Source organism: Nilaparvata lugens, chromosome 12 (assembly GCF_014356525.2).
Source record: "Nilaparvata lugens isolate BPH chromosome 12, ASM1435652v1, whole genome shotgun sequence".
NCBI lineage: Eukaryota > Metazoa > Arthropoda > Insecta > Hemiptera > Delphacidae > Nilaparvata > Nilaparvata lugens.
The window spans coordinates 18,167,792-18,185,559 of NC_052515.1; the positions used below are offsets into that span (position 1 = coordinate 18,167,792).

The window sequence follows — 17,768 nt, forward strand, 5'->3', positions numbered from 1 at the left end:
AACTCTAAACTAACTGTTAAGCATCAGCATATAATAAATATAGTATATTTATCATAATTTGTATACTGTATATTATGTAGGTAGGCGTATCATACATTTTATGTATAATGTATAATATAAATTTAGTGTAAGTAGCAGCATATAATACTAATAGAATCTAATAGTATAATACTATAATCTAATAGAATCTATAAGTACGAAAAAATAAACATTTAATGAATTTTGTGTAAACATAGCTTTACAATAATGATTAATAATTCTGTGTTATCATCATGAGATGACATAATTTATTTTAGGTACCTACTTTTATTTTGAAAAATATGATATTGCTATCAGCTGAATTGTAATTAATTTTTGAAATCTTCCCATTTCAAATAAATTTAATAATCGTTCAATTTACAATTATAAAATAATTTTATGTGTATAATTATATGTGTATTATTGTTTATATAATTTATAATTATAAAATAATTATTATTTAGCATATTTTACTGTTTGCTTATCATATGATCATAATTATAATACAATTGATATAATGTTTCTTCATAGATTTCTTTGCATCATTTCTGAAACTCCCACACTGATTTGAAATGTTATCAGAATACCTAGTATATTGCTATCATTACATAATTTATTAATCCTGTGTTATTGAATCATCATAATTTATTTTATTTATCTACTTTTATTGTGAAAAATATGAGATTGGACTATGAGCCTGTTTTTTCATTCCCAATCATTTCATGACAGTTTATATTTGTCCTTGTTAAATAAATGAAAATAAATAAATAATACACTTCTCTTAAATCTGGCCCAAAGTTATTCCCATGCTTGTGAAAAGTTGACAATACTAAAACTACTGCAGTCACAAATAAAAAAATTCTTTTCTTTATTAATATTCAACCTATTTCATTATTTTTGCTCTCAAAAAGTTAACAATTGTAATATTACATTTGAAAATTTGTTCCTTGTTTTGACACATAGTCCTATATAAACTTCATCTCTTCTCTCCATTGATGAAATCATGTAGGCCTAATACTTGTGGAAAAATAAAAAAATATATAAAAATAAAAATTCTCCCTGAGTTTTAATTTATATTTCATATTACTTTCCTTGCCCTATAATCATAGGTAAGGAAAGTATTGCTTTCCGAAAAAAATTAAGGTACCCCAATTTCTTAATTTCTACTATACGTTTCAAGGTCCCCTGAGTCCAAAAAAGTGGTTTTTGGGTATTGGTCTGTATGTGTGTGTGTGTGGTGTGTGTGTGTGTGTGTGTGTGTGTGTGTGTGTGTGTGTGGTGTGTGTGTGTGTGTGTGTGTGTGTGTGTGTGTGTGTGTGTGTGTGTGGTGTGTGGTGTGTGTGTGTGTGGTGTGTGTGTGTGTGTGTGTGTGTGTGTGTGTGTGTGTGTACTGTATGAGTGTATGTGCGTCTGTGTACACGATATCTCATCTCCCAATCAACAGAATGACTTGAAATTTGAAACGTGATAAGGTCCTTACAATATAAGGATCCGACACGAACAATTTCCATAAAATGCGATTCAAGATGGCGGCAAAAATGGCGAGAATGTTGTCAAAAAAAGAGTATTTCGCGATTTTCTCGAAAACGGCTCCAACGATTTTTATTAAAGTTATACATAAAATAGTCATTGATAAGCTCTATCAACTTCTACAAGTCCCATATCTGTAAAAATTTCAGGAGCTCCGCCCCATCTGTGCAAAGTTTGATTTTAGATTCTCAATTATCAAGGCTTCAGATTCAATTTAAACAAAAAATTCCGAATGGAAAAGATTGAGCATGAGAATCTCTACAATTAATGTTCAGCAACATTTTCACCTAAAATTAAAAAATAAGCTCGAAATTCGAGAAAATGTGACTAACCAATTGCAAACTGTTAGCAGCAGTTGATTCTATTAAATGATTCACTATGAAGAGATAGCAGACCTCGTGTGTCTCCAGCGTTATTGCCCTGTCACCAGCTGGCTCAAATCTTTGAATAGTAGACTTGAGATGTGCGGGAACACTAGCGTCAGGTGATCAATTTTCATAACGGCAAGGAAAGTTGTGTGAGTGTGCCACAACAGATTTTTTTTAGCAAACTATTCATTGAGAAAAAAATGTTCCTGTGAACTAACATAAATGAATTGACCATATTATTTTGACTTGGAAAATTTTGAAACAGATAACTCAATCACGATATTAGGTTAAAATAAAAACAAAAAATCTGGTGTGACGCACTCACACAACTTTCCTTGCCGTTATGAAAATTGATCACCTGTCGCTAGTGTTACCGCGCATAACAAGTCTACTATTCAAAGATCTGAGCCAGCTGGTGACAGGACAATAACGCGCTGGAGACACACTATAGTCTGCTATCACTTCATAGTGAATGATTTAATAGAATCAACAGTTTGCAATTGAATAATCACATTTCCTCGAATTTCGAGCTTATTTTCAATTATAGGTGAAAATGTTACTGAACATTAGTTGTAGAGATTTTCATGCTCAATCTTATCCACTTGAATTTTTTTGTTTGAATTGTATTTGAAGCCTGATAATTGGAAATCCAAAATCGTACTTTGCATAGATTGGGCAGCTCCTGGAATTTTTACAGATATGGGACTTGTGGCAGTTGATAGAGCTTATCAATGGCTTTTTTCGCTATAAATTTAATTGAAATCGTTGGAGTCGTTTTCGATAAAATCGCGAAATACCCTATTTTTTGACAACATTTTCACCATTTTAGCCGCCATCTTGAATTGCATTCGATTGAAATTGTTCGTGTCGGATCCTTATAGTGTAAGGACCTCAGGTTCCAAATTTCAAGTCATTCCGTTGATTGGGAGATGAGATATCGTGTACCTGTAGGCCTGCACAGACACACATACAGTCATACACTCCTCATACACACACACATACAGACCAATACCCAAAAACCACTTTTTTGGACTCAGGAGACCTTGAAACTTATAGAAATTTGTGAATTGGGGTACCTTAATTTTTTTCGGAAAGCAATACTTACCTTACCCATGGTAATACGTAATTGCCCTATTACCATGGGTAAGGAAAGTAAAAAGGCAAGCGTTTGTAAAAGACTTTGTTTTTCCCTGTTTCCCTAGTAACGAATTAGAATATGATGAAACCTATTTGTGTCGAGGGGGCGTTTGGTGCTATGCGGTTGCTATTCGGTACCGAATCATCGTTTCACACTTATCGGAATTTGCCGAAAACGAAACGAACCGAATGAGTGTGAAACTAGCCTTATAATGGTATTAGGGAATGATAGAAGAACAGCGTTGCCGATTCAATGCTCTTCATAGAATAGGATATAGTTGATACCAGTAGCCTATAGGCTACCGTTTCTAGTTTAAAGGTGTAGAACAGTTGGTGCATAATTATTTCCCCCCTCAATCACGTGCTAAGATTGTTGAATGGACATGGTGGTGGAATGGATGTGTTTTCAAATTGCCCATCAAGTTTAAGGCACACAACACTGCTTCTGAGACGAAATTAGGATAACTGAAAATACAAATGCACCGACAAAATTTTTGCACATTAATTTTCCAGTCACCATCAATAGCATTACAATTTATAGTTTTCCGTCTGTTTCATTTAAATACAATTCAATTTACTGTCCTCTTATTGTGTCATAGATACTTACTGTACCGATACTTTGTGTCATAGCCTCCTAATTTTTATTTCATTGTCATAGTTGTTCATTGGCGTTATTTATCATCATCATCATCAACACCGCATCATCCTCATCTCTTTCATGCTTGCTGTTATCAACACTTCATGTCCATTCCCACTCACCTTCTTTTTCACTTATCCTCATTTTTCAATATCAATTGAATTTTTTTTTCCAAAATATTGTAGTTCTTTTTAAAACGTTAGTTGACTATCAATTTTTGTTTTGAATGTGAACTGTACATTGTACGGTATTTGTCTAGTACTATGTCAAAGGGAGCATATTTGGGTTATTTTTACCTCTTATTGCTTCTATTGTAAATTTGCGAATAAAAAAATAAATAACTGTCTGATGTAAACTGCATTCTTATTGAAAATAATCATTAAGTATAGCCCATTTCATTCTCGAGAATGTTTTTTTCGATGGTCTAAAAATAAATTTTCAGATATTGAGATTGAAGGTTGTAGAGCTACTGTAGTAAGGATTTATTTACTTCTCATTTTTCCCTTGGAATAAAATGTTGCACTTGAGTATAGGCTATGTTCTAGTAAGTGTTGCACTACTAACTACAGTAACTATATAGCAGTTACCTATATAGACTGTAGTTCTTTAACTACCATACATAATATAAAGTTATATTCTAAAATTTTAGGAAAAACACAAACTGAGATATTTAATTTACTAGAAAAAAATTATTAAAGATGACTAGAGTGAAATCAACATTATCAACATTGGTTGGCTATCCTTATCTGTCGTCGGACAAAGCTGATGTCTTCATCCTTTTCCAACTCCAAAACAATGTTAAATTTATTGTTTGGACACTATAATTATTATGAAGGAGTTATATTCATTATAAAAATTGTGAAGATGTAATATTTTTCAAGATACAATAAGTAATTTATTATTTTATTGATTAATTTATTCATTTACCTTGAGTGATTTATTATTATCATAAGAATCAAACTAATACTATCAGAATGATATAGGTACCTGGATAACTTGAATAACCACAGTGAGGTAATATTATAGAAGGTGGTAAAAACGGTAATTTTACAACAATGACGTGAATCTTACCATCAGTTCACTTTTCTGATATCTATTCATTCATTTTATTTATTTAATTTATCATTCATATCTATTTATTGATATGAGTCATCTGGGTAGGAGATTCCACACATCTCATGGTCTGCATCTCAATAAATTAGGTAAGAAAATGATCTGTGATAGTATAATTGGATGCGTGCGTAATAACTTCCTGTATAGAAAATCGACTCCAGCTATTCCTCTCTATAGTTCTTTTTTAGTTTAATTGACATAAGTGATACCGAGGTAACTGAAATTTACAATACTTCTCGCTCAAATCTAGTTTTTGACAGTGACTCTCCTCTTGACAATCTACATCCAGATTTTAACCCAATCATTCCCACATATGAATCCAAAGATATTTGTTATGGTAAGATATCTACTTTTCCTCGTCAAATTCCAATGAATAAAAATAGAACAAATGTTGATAAGGTCTCCATATTACATCAAAATGTACAACACCTACCATCACGCTTGGAAATGTTAAATATCAATTTAGATGAGTTAGAGCCTGACATAGTAGCGATTTCAGAACACAAAATGTCAAATTCTGAAATAGAAATACTCAATGTTCCGAAATATCAGATAAGCTCAAGCTTTTCTAGACTAGAGAGTACTGGAGGTGGGGTCATGATCCTAGTACATAATAAAATATTTTCCAAGTGTAAATCTGTAAAGTTACCAGCTATTTTGTCAATAACAACTGAAAAAGAGTTTGAATGCTGTGTTACTGAATTCACTCTTGATGGTTTAAATTTTGTAATGGCTTGCTTATACAGAACTCCTCAGCATTGTTTTTTGGATCCATTCTTGGAGAAGCTAGAAATTCTACTTGAAATTTTATGTAAAAAATATAAGAAAGTTATTTTAGCAGGAGACATAAATATCAATGTTTTAGAGAAAAATAATACTTATAATAAGTTAATGAATGTTCTCAAAATGCATAATATGATTTACATGATTGATTTTCCAACAAGAATAACAACCACATCCGAAACAGCAATAGATAACTTTATTACGAACATTGTTGACGATAGTTTAAATGCATCGAGCATCATCACTCACATATCGGATCATGATGCGCAACTGCTTGAGATCCGGGGTGTGAGTGGCGTTCTTGATAAACCAACTAGGAAATTTTATCGTAGATTTGATGAAAGTCATTTGGAAGTATTTTATAGAGAATTAGCAAATCTGAATTGGATGGAGATTTATCAATCACCAGTTGATGAAAAATATGATGTCTTCATCTCAGTATTTTCACATTACTTCAACATTCATTTCCCAAAGATACTAAGATATAAAAAGGATAATAACAGCAAGATTAGGATGAGTACTGAGGTGATTGATAAAAAAAATGAATTATTAGAGTTGGAAAATTTACATAGACGAACTAAAAGAGAAAATTTAAAGATTCAAATAAAAAATAATAGAAAAGCTCTCAAACTTATGATACAAAAAAATAAACAGAAATACTTTGATAAAAAAATAATGGATTCCAAAAACAAGAACAAAATAGCTTGGAAAATTATTAATGCTGAGGTGGGTAAGAGTAAAAAGAATAATTCTAATTTAGGTGTAATAAGTAATGGTGCACTTTCAACGGACCCTCATTGTGTTAGCAATATTTTTAATGATTTTTTCGTTACAGCAGTTGACAATTTTGTAATTCCGAATATTCCTAAAAGTTCGATACCTGTATATGTACCAGTTTTACAAGGTTGTCAAACTTCCTTAAGATTTAGATTCAATCCTATTAGCGAGAGTCAATTAATAAAAATAGTAATGTCATTTGAAAACAAACACTCTTCTGGTCCGGATGACATTCCAATGACAGTTGTCAAAAAAGTTTTACCAGCAATAATCAAACCACTAGCACATATTGTAAATTCCTCCCTAATATCAGGCCATTTTCCTAACAAACTGAAGATAGCTAGAGTCTTCCCAATATTTAAAAAAGGTAGTATCACAGATCCTGGTTGTTATAGGCCGATAGCATTATTGTCAGTATTTTCAAAAATTATTGAACGAGTGGTTTATATTCAATTGATGGAGTACTTAGAAATAAATAATCTATTGGACACAGAACAACATGGCTTTCGTTCAAAAAAATCAACAATTACAGCAGGAGTGGATTTCATAAATACAATAATTAATAATATAGATAAAGGAGAGAAAGTTGTTGGCACATTTCTGGACATGACTCGTGCATTTGACAGTGTACTTCACGTTGTTCTGTTACATTCGCTAGAGGATTTAGGAGTACATGGAAAGGAGCTTACTTGGTTCTCATCTTATTTAATTGGTAGACAGCAATTTGTAGAAATAGAGCATACTCAAGAGAACAGTAACCATATATGTAAGAGAAGCTATCGCTCTGACCTGAAAAGTTTAAAATATGGAGTACCCCAAGGGTCAATTTTGGGTCCGCTATTATTCCTGTGCTATATCAGGGGTATGCCCAATGTGGTTCCACCGCAAGCCTCTGTATGCCTATATGCGGATGATGCCAATATAATCTTTACTGGAAAATCGACTGAAGATGTGGAGCTCTCATCTGCTATAGGCCTGTCCTCGATTAATGAATATTTGAATAGCCGGAATCTATTATTGAACTCAAGCAAATCTATAGTTGTCCCTTTTATGACTAGGCAGAGTAGGAATGAATTATGCCCAAGCATAGCAGTGAATAACGAGCTTCTAGAGTCAGAAGAGAGAACAAAATTTCTAGGCTTGTTAATAGATAGCAATCTTTCATGGGATGATCATGTTTGCCAAGTTATAAAAAAAATATCCCCAGGTCTGTATGCTTTGCGTAGAATGTCTAATTTATGTAGTATACAGACACTGAAATCAATATACCACTCCGTAATACATGCGCATCTAGCTTACGGTCTATGTATTTATGGCAGTACTAGTAAGAATAATCTTGATAAAATCCTCAAACAGCAGAAAACAGCTATAAGAATCATGCTCAACCTCGATAGAATTGACTCAGTAAAAGTAGCGTTCTCACAACTTGGAATCTTGACAGTTTATGGCCAATACATTTTTGATGTTATTATCTTCTTCAAGAACATTGCTGGTACAAACTTAAGGAATAATACACACAATTATAATACGCGTTTCGGTCGAATTACAGAAAGACACAGATTACATATCTTTGAGAAAAAAACAATTTACAGAGGAGAGAAATATTTTCTGAAGCTACCAACTAGTTTAAGAGTATTAGAAGATTCTCAAATATTTAGAAAGAACTTGAAGGAATATCTGGTGAACTTATCGTTGTATTCGTTATATGAGTTTGACGCTAATTTTTAAATAAATTATAAATTTCTTTGTAGTCTAGAGATAGCCTAGCCCTAGAGTTGTAAAATCTTTGACACTATTCATATGTACTTGTACATTATTTAATGAATAAAGACAAAATTGAATTGAATTGAATTGAATTGAATTTATTTATCTCATTTTTACAATCACCACTACATCAAATTAATGATTAGGAGAAGACCAACTGGATAAACTCAAAACTGTTTCTCTATCTAACTTTGATAGAAGTTATCTGAATGAGGTTATGTAAACACTTCTTATTTATGATAATCACAGAAATTTACATTATAAGAATATTCTAATCATTAACTAATCTATGTATTTCTCGTATAGTATACATTATACTTGAGAATGCAAATTATGACACTCATTGCAAAATTATAAAAATATTATGGCAAAATGAGAAATTAAATTATTATTATTAAAAGTTGTTGATAAATATTTTTTTAATCATGTTTATGCGTTGTATCTATTGTTGAATTTTATCTTGCATGGGAGTACCAGAAAGACTAGCTGATCTTTTAATGAATACAGGCAAAATGTTTTGGGATATCAATGAAATTATTGGGGGAGGGGGGGGGGCAGCTAGAAGCAGATTTTTTCCCCAAATTTAGGAGGGGAGTATTGTTCTATGTAGTTCCATGGGCTTGGTTTGGATAAGCACCCCTGTTTTACTTCAATCACGTGTTCTTAAAAATAATACCCACATGCTTAAATTATCTTCTAAAGAGTCTCTAAGTCTCTTTACATAAACATAATCACAAGCACACACAATAAACTTTAGGATTTCATCACCCAAAATATTTAAAATTCTCTTTTCATAATTGCAAAGTATAATTACTTCAATATACAAACACTACTTCAAATGTGCTTCATATGAGAATATATTGAGTTATATATTAATTGAATTTACCAAAACATCCTATGACAAGTGATTTTGGAGGTTAATGATATGATATCATGAATTTGTAGAAGGTATGATGAATAATTTAAAACAATAGTAATGCTGTGGATCTTTGTAATTCAATTTTTATCACATTATTTTTCTGTTTATTTTGAATACGATATTAGGAATAGTTGTAATAATCAACATTGTTCAAAAGTAACGCTGTGGGTCTATGTAATTGAAATTTTGATTATATTATTATTTATTGTATTTTTTACATTAGGTGTAGGTAATCATCAATATTAGCAAGCCTGCATGCAAGTACCAAAATCATTTGAGTGTGAGAGTAGAGCACATACGCCCGAAAAATATTCCTATTTCCAATTTAGAGTAATAAATTACAATATTTCCAAATAAACCCTGGTAATAATATAAATATTTGAATAATAAATCTATATATGGATGAGTCTATCTCTATTTTATTTAGTAATGATGCCCATTTTTGGTGTAAGATTTGTGTAGAACAATAATAATACAAAATCAAGACAGTTGGAGGACTGCTTAAATAATTTTTTACTGATCAGAAATGGAATACTAGGCTATTTACATTTTCAAACGAGTGTTCACACATTGTTAGAGAATTGATTTGTGAAGTACGGTAAATACAATTAAGATAATTGCTTCCATTACAGATAATAGCTTAGAGCAACATCAAAATAATTCATTCAAAAATGGGATCAACTGAAAGCTCAACTCGTAAAATATCAATTGAAAATGACGAGGATCTAAAAGAGAATTCATCTTTTCCACAAACAATAAAAGTTAAAAAAATCAACAACCCTAATCATCAAACTCCAGAAATAAGTTTGGAGAAGGTTGACAATTCTAATATTGGAGTATCTGAGAATGAAAGCGAAGATAAAGATGAATACAAAGATGGCGATGTCAAATCCACCAAAGAAATACCCAAAATGAAAAATGAGCTCTCCGAAAAAGAACTCAACCTTCAGCACGTGCAAATGCTGAAAACCAACAAGGAAAACTGGGACAAGAAAATTCAGAATCTGAAAGAAAAACACGATAAAATCTACAGTGATTACATAGAGGAGTATCAGAAAGCAGTCAAGGATAACAGCCCTAAGGAACAAAAGAAAAAAAACGCGGTTCCTTGTAAGGATTTCAAGGAGAAGGTTTTGAAATGCTATCAGAAAAATAAAACAGAAACACTGGTTTGCTCAGAAATTGTACAGGAATACATGAAATGTTTGGATAATGCTAGATGTGATGTAATGGAGAAGAAATAAAACCAATTATACGAAAAAATGAATTATTTATACATTATTTCATTGTTGTTAAGGTGGATATCTATAATACAATATTGAATAAAAATGAAGTATGCATAAAATGACCATGTCACTGAGTAGCTTTTGATTATGACCATTATTGAAATCCAATTCAATTTTTTATTTTTGAAATTATGTGATACCAACATTTTGATTACTTCGCTCTTCTCGATTTAAGCATCATTTCAATATTTCAAAATAATATGATTCGTACAAGAATTATATGATGTCGCTCAACATTCATCCAAAGAATAATCAGTTTTTCACTAGTCATTAATCTTTAACTAAGAAAGTAAGAATAGGTGCCATTTAAATTGACTACCTGATATTCTGATTTCAATAGCCAAGAACTACAAAGGAAAAATTGTCAAAACCGTATAGCTGCTGAGAGTTAATACTCAACAAGAATTACATTGAGATATTAATTTCAAATTCAATTTATTTTGGTCTTGAGGCTTGCTTTACAATATTTTTTATTGTATTGGTGATCATTAATCATGTTACAGGTAGAATCTTCTTCTTTTTTATTGTTGGAGAAAATTCAATTTTCGTTGGAAAAATGAATTTATTACGGTATTTTATGATATGCAATGAATTATGAGTTCAATTGTACCAGAACGTGAGGTACATGATTAATGTCGATGTGATAATTTTATATTTTTGATCGAATTTGGATCAGTTTTCTATCAGTTAGGTACCTGGTTACCTACACTGATAAATTCTGGATTTGTGTTCAACATTAGATAGTGAGTTTATTATCAATGATTTCTGATATTGAATTTTAAGGTGTTATATTATACACGGTTCAGCAATAGAAACTGTCTAATTTCCAAAGTTACCTGAGGAAGCTTAAGATGGATATAAGTTAAGTAGATAGGAATAAAACGTCTCATTCAAACTCAGACAAAGAATAATAAATTGTTTATTTAATCAACATCATAATCTTAGCTATCTCCATAGAGATAGTGAAAGACGTCAGCTGAGGCTTCCGTAACTACCCCCCTCCAGTCTTTACTACCTATCTCTATTATAGAGATGTAAATAGAACTCATAAAAACAAAACATGGAAAACAACATAATAAAAACATTTTGGAAATCTTTCCTTACTCATCTTCATTATAGTTCCTTTTCGATCTTCTAATCTCACTCAAATGCACAATTTCATATCTACCTCGTCCATTGTTGTGTTGCTTTTTTACCTCCACTCCGGTTCCTATGTAGTAGATCAATCACTTCATATGGTCCAACAAATCTATGATCCGATTTCGTTCTCTTGTGATGATTTTTCTTGAAGATTATGTCACCTACTTTTTTTTATTCATGTCTTCAGCCACCTCCAAATTATACTTTTTTGTCCTCCGAACTTTCTCGTTCATGATTTTTCTCTCCACTTCTCTATGCTCCTCTGGATGCTCAACTAACTCAAATGGTGAAAAATTTGTTGAAGAATGTATGCTACTATTATATGCCAGAATAGCTCTTGCCATTGCTTCTTCCCCACAGATGTTTCTATCAACTTCTAATAAGTGCAAATGTTCAGTTAGCGTGCTATGTAAACGTTCCATCATTCCATGAGATTGCGGATGTCCTACTGTAGTGAAGTGGCTGTCAATACCAAGTTCCTCTAAAAGTTTTTTGATCCGATTGTTGTCGAATTCTTTTCCTTTATCCATTAACAACATGTTGGGGGTATTGAAGAGCCCAAAAAATGCTAGTAAATTTTGTTCCATGCACTTGGCTGTTTTATTCTTTAAAATCCATGCAGAAGCAAGCCTTGTAAAACAATCGATTGTAGTAAGATACTTCAGTTTATTGTAATAGAAAATGTCAACTTGAATTATTTCTGCTGGTCTTGCGGGAGTAGGTGTGACCATCTGAGGCGTCTTGTAAGGCTTTCTGTCATATTTTGCTATATTGCATGCTGCACACTTTCCCAGCACATTTCTTATTGTTTTGGCCATATTCAGCCCATAATACTGCCGTTTCAGGTGTTGCAACGTTTCCTTTTCCCCTCTATGGTTGGTCCTTCCAATGTGATATTGTTCTACAACTTCTTGTTGTTCTCTTCTATCTTCAACTGTTTTAACTTGTCTATCACAAATTATCAAGTGTATTTTTGAGTCCCAGCATTCATCTTTATGAAAGCTCTTAATTTTATCAATAAAATCTTTTTCCTTGGAAAATATAAAATAAAGTTTCCCCCTTACCATCAACTGCTTTATTGTATGTTTCAGTTCATCATCTGTCGCCTGAGGGCCAATTGTAATTGTATAAGTATGAATTGGGCCATAACGATGGGTAGTTTTTGTTATACCTCCAAAGTTTTGTCTTTCAAGAATTATTTGATTACGTTTATCATTTATGATGCAATTTTCCATCACTTCCAAATTAATTTGCTTCACTTGTAGAGGATTTATATTCCGAGATAAACAATCAGCAACTACATTATCTACTCCTTTAATGTGTTGAATTTTGAATGAGTAAACAGCCAATTTTTCTTCCCACTTGGTTATCCTGGCGGATGTTTCTTTCAGCTTATTCATCCATAAAAGTGGCATGTGATCTGTTCTTAGCACAAATTCATTTCCGTAAAGGTATGGTCTAAAATTCTCAACACACCATACAATAGCAAGAAATTCCCTTTCAATTGTACTATAACGCCCCCACTAGCATCTGTTGTTAATGTAAAGGGTTGTTGAAGATCTGGAAACTGAAGTATAGGCGTTGAACAAATTGCTTCTTTACACTTTTCAACTGCTTGGATAACATCTGATGATATGTGGAACTTCACACCTCTTTTTAATAAGTTTGTTAATGGTTCAGTCATCTGTGCAAATTTGTGAATGAATTTTCTATAATAGCCGACCATGCCTAAAAATGTTTTTATCTCTTTCAAATTCTTTGGGATTGGAATGTCTTTTATTGCACTAATTTTCTGGCTGTCTGGACGAACTCCATCCGAAATCACATGACCCATGAATTTCACTTCAGATTGACACAAGTTAGTTTTTTCCTTTGACAGCTTAAGGCCAAACTTCCTTATTCTTTCAAATAACTGTGTGAGATGTGCTTTATGATCTTCGAGATTCTTGCTGAACACAATGATATCATCCATGTAGATTTGTATTGCTTCTTCATTTATGTCTTCTAAAAACTCATCCATCAGCCTTTGAAACGTTGGTACTGCGTTTTTCAACCCAAAAGGCATCCTTGTAAATTCATAATGTCCTCTCTCAAAGCTAAATGCTGTCTTCCCCATGTCCCTTGGATTCATTCTTATTTGATGGTATCCCGACTTCAGATCCAGAGTGCTGAAAACTTTAGCTCCGTGCATTCTGTCAATCATATCCTCTAGCCTTGGAAGGGGATATCTCTCCAACTCTGTTTGATCATTTAAAACTCTGAAATCTACAACCACCCTATGTTTTGGCGGTTCTCCAGGGGAAGACTTTTTTGGTACAACCCATAATGGATTAAAAAATGGAGAGATAGACTTTTTTATAATGCCCTGTTCTAGCATATCCTTAATGTGTTCTCTAATGATTTTTTTCATTGCATGTGGATACCTTCTGGCTTTTATAAATATTGGTTTTGATGACTTTAATTGAATTGAGTGCTGAACTCTCCCTGTTGTTGTCAGACTCTCTCCTTCATTATATAAAGTGTCCTTATACTTTTCCAGCATATAGAATGCTAATTTTTCTTGTTCCTTGTCTATAAATTGTTCATTACAATTTCCTCTCACAATGGAACCCATTAGTAAATGTTTTTCTTTAGCAATTGAATTTTTCGATTTATAATTTCTATCCCCCAACTTGATTATCCATTGACCATTTATATTGATAGGAGCAGCTCCAAGATCTCTCATCATATCACAACCAATTATCACATCATACTTTTTGTTCATTATTTCTGTTGATACATGAACTCTCATAATTTTTTTAAAACCAATCAATCCAAACAGATTTAAATCTACTTCCCCTTTTAAAGCTTTTCTTCCTGTCAAAGTTAACATTTCACAAGAACACCCTTCTATTTTCAAACTATGATCAATTTTTATTAATGCTTCTTCCGAAATTATTGTACTGTCCGATCCTGTATCATACAAGCAATAAACATCCCAACTCTTCACATAAAATATAGGTAGCTCTCCTTTTTTGCAATCCACTTTTTGTTCCTTGCTACCTATATTCCTCATCCGAAATCCTCAATCTTTATTCCTACCTTTCTTTGTCGATAATTTGGTTGATTTATTTTCCTTCAATTCAGGCCAGTCTTTTTCATTTTTCTCTCGATATTGACTTTCATAACGGTAACAGCTATTTTCACTATCTGAGGAGTGAGTTAAACTCTCTCCATCAGAACTACCTTCCAAATTTTTTTTGCGATTTTCCTTCCTCCTCAAAGCATTGATTTCTCTTCTTCCAAAATTCTTTTTTGGGGTAACTTCCTTTCTATAAATGTAAGGACATTCTCTGGCAAAATGCCCTTCTTCCCTACACTCCCAACACTCGTTTCGTGCTAATTTCCCTTCTCTTTCCTTTCTATTTCCTTTCCCATTAGTAACCAATCCCTTTACATCAGTTCTCCATTTCTGGTTCGATCTGTTACCATAAACAGGAGAGGTTCTACTATTAAGTGAATATCTTCTCTTATTCTCAACCACTCTCCAATTTGAGTGTCTATGACTAGCTTCTTTCCAATAAGACTCCTCATCTTTGACAATTTGAATAGTCTCTTCTAAAGACTGAGGTTTTGCAATTTTCACAATCGTACATACTCGCTCCGAAGCTGCTCTTAACAAAACTTCCATTGATAACTCTTCATAGATTTTATTTCTCCATACCCCTTCCTCTTTAGTATTACACGAATCTAAAACTTTCGATTTCAATTCTTTAACCAATTGTGATAACCGATTGGCAAAACTACCAATTGACTCTCCCAAATCACGATTCAATTCCAACACTCTCATTGCCATTGCAGAGACTGATTTCCTTGCACCTGCATAACGTTCTTTAAGGGCTTTTTTAACATCCTCCCAAGATGAACTGAACGATACTCCCAAATCAACCATAATTGATGTACTTATTCTAGACAAGAAAAACGAATGCAGGTTTGTAGTTGTTAATTCATCAAAATTGCTATCAATAATTTGAGAATGGATGGCATCCATTCTCTCCAAGAATAGACTAAGTTCTTTTACCTCTTCTTGGAACTCCTGAATTGATCCGATCAAATTCATGAGACATTTCACGTCCATAAGTGGTGGTTCTTTCCCGGTAATTTCAATATTTGATGCAATTTCCTTTTTCCTCCTTGGCATTTTCAAAATCTATCCGAAAATTCTATTAACTTCAACTAAAAATACTAGATAATATTTTGGTTTCGGCACCAGTTAAGTAGATAGGAATAAAACGTCTCATTCAAACTCAGACAAAGAATAATTGTTTATTTAATCAACATCATAATCTTAGCTATCTCCATAGAGATAGTGAAAGACGTCAGCTGAGGCTTCCGTAACTTATATATAGATAGTATATCTTTATTGATGAAAATTGGATATTACACATGTGATTTAGTATTTTTCTTTGATTGAAGATTAATTTTCTTAAAAGGAGTCCTTCATTGTTATATGCTAGTATTCCCCACGAAGGTTCTTCAAAAAGTTTTATAAATATATTTTTTCAAACCACCTTTGGTTGGACGTTTTCATTACCTTCAAACTCAAATTGGAGTTAACAACCATAAAATATCGTGAATTGTATTAATTATTATCGTAAGTATTGCTTTGATAATTATTGTTTTTGGATTCGTGTTCACTACTATACTGTAGGCCCTACCTACCTACCTACAACAGTACTATCAGATGACATCATTTTACGGCAGTTAAATTTAATTGATTTCTTGTTCAACTGGTCGATATTCAAGCAATGTGATATTAATATACTGTAGTTACGGGTTTCTGCACTAATAAAACACTTCAGGCGATTCATACTAATTAGATTTATCACTTACATCACTATAACACACGGAGCTAGACTAGAAACAACTATAAACTGATGACTATACCTAATAAATTACACAGAATTAACACAAGCTTATGTTAACTCATATAAATAAATAACTGTTAAAAAATAACTGTCACCAAGAATAATATGGAATGCATAAGCAACTACAAAAGTCTGTTAAGTTATCACTTTATCACAAGTCTGTCACGATAAGAGAAGAAACGAGCAATACGACTACTGTAGTCTGTCAACTACCCTGCCAACGGAGATACGTCATTAATATAAGGCGGGCAGAACAATCTTGAAAGATCTAGAGATGTGGAAACGTCCGACCAATCGCAGTGCATAGAAACCTCCAGAAGATTCGAGGATGTGCTTGTCATTGGTTGATGGTTCCCCTCACCAAAACCCGAATGCACTGGCAGTACTTCAGACTATTCCAATGGCTGACAGACAAAAAAAATGATCAACTGTTGAGGCTGATGGAAATGAGATTTGGCCTCCAACACATGGATCAACTGTATCGTCCACTATTGAAGAACTGAGTTCAGAAGCCAAATGAATCACTCCAAGAATTTGAAACCGACATAGCTTGCCTTGTGAGGAATGCTCACTCATCTGTGGACTATGAAGTTTATGAGAGCTTGGCAGTTGGGAAATTCCTGGATGGTCTTTGTGAGGCAGAAATGCAGCGAGCTGTTGAACTCGCTTGTTCTCTGACCCTCAGTGAGGCACTCACTCAGGCTTTGGAATATGAAGCTGTGACACAATCGGTGAGGGGCCACGTACGTGTTAAGCAGTATCAGTGGAAGATAATCATGATGAGTCTATGGAGGGAATAATAAAGGGGATCTTGAGAAGCTCTGAAGCAGGATCGAAAAAGGATGTGAAGGATTTGATATAAATTAGTATAAATAAGTAGCCTACTTTCTTAGTAGAGAATAATAGATCTGAATTAGAAAACTGTTTGCAAGATCAAGTACTGGCTGATGTTTTCCCAATACAATATCAAGCTGGATCTATGTTCTTCCAGCCCGTGAATGCAGAAAAGATGCAGGTCATAATAAAACATCTCAAACACTACACACCCACCCAACAATCACTTGAAACACTACACACCCACCTCAACCGCATACACCCAAATTTGATGTTCACACTTGAATTAGAAACCAACAACAGCATAAATTTACTGGATATCACCATCACAAAACAGAACCAATCATTCAAAACATTCAAAATATACAGAAAGCCCACAACAACCGACACCACAATCCATTGCACTTCAAATCACCCTATCCAACACAAACTTGCAGCCTACAACCACATGCTATCCAGATTAATAAATATCCCAATGACAACCACAGATTACAACACTGAACTGCACACAATAAAATATATTGCACAACAAAATGGATACAAACCCTCAATGAT

At 33.0% G+C, this 17,768-nt stretch overlaps 3 protein-coding genes across 3 annotated transcripts in view; 2 read left to right on the forward strand and 1 right to left on the reverse strand.

Annotated features, from left to right (window-relative positions):
* The first annotated feature begins 8,805 nt into the window (after positions 1 to 8,805).
* LOC111059549 (MICOS complex subunit MIC19) lies at positions 8,806 to 10,313 on the forward strand. The gene is made up of 2 exons (XM_022347187.2): positions 8,806 to 9,075; positions 9,679 to 10,313. Exon 2 carries the CDS (start codon positions 9,718 to 9,720, stop codon positions 10,288 to 10,290), a length of 573 nt encoding a protein of 190 aa, XP_022202879.2. The 5' UTR covers positions 8,806 to 9,075; positions 9,679 to 9,717; the 3' UTR covers positions 10,291 to 10,313.
* Positions 10,314 to 11,079: 766 nt separating this feature from the next.
* LOC111059637 overlaps positions 11,080 to 17,768 on the forward strand; it is a 39,897-nt gene continuing 33,208 nt past the window's right edge. The window contains exon 1 of the mRNA XM_039439467.1: positions 11,080 to 11,194. Coding sequence (XP_039295401.1) covers positions 11,184 to 11,194 — 11 coding nt within the window. The 5' untranslated portion in view covers positions 11,080 to 11,183. The remainder of the gene's footprint in view (positions 11,195 to 17,768) is intronic.
* On the reverse strand, positions 13,299 to 15,863 carry LOC120353842. The gene is made up of 2 exons (XM_039439038.1): positions 15,682 to 15,863; positions 13,299 to 15,644 (listed from the first exon to the last, which is right to left on the reverse strand). Exon 2 carries the CDS (start codon positions 15,587 to 15,589, stop codon positions 14,537 to 14,539), a length of 1,053 nt encoding a protein of 350 aa, XP_039294972.1. The 5' UTR covers positions 15,590 to 15,644; positions 15,682 to 15,863; the 3' UTR covers positions 13,299 to 14,536.

Excerpts from the sequence above, each read along its gene's own strand:
- LOC120353842 (XM_039439038.1), bottom strand. The coding sequence starts at position 15,589 with ATGGACGTGAAATGTCTCATGAATTTGATCGGATCAATTCAGGAGTTC.
- LOC111059549 (XM_022347187.2), top strand. The coding sequence starts at position 9,718 with ATGGGATCAACTGAAAGCTCAACTCGTAAAATATCAATTGAAAATGAC.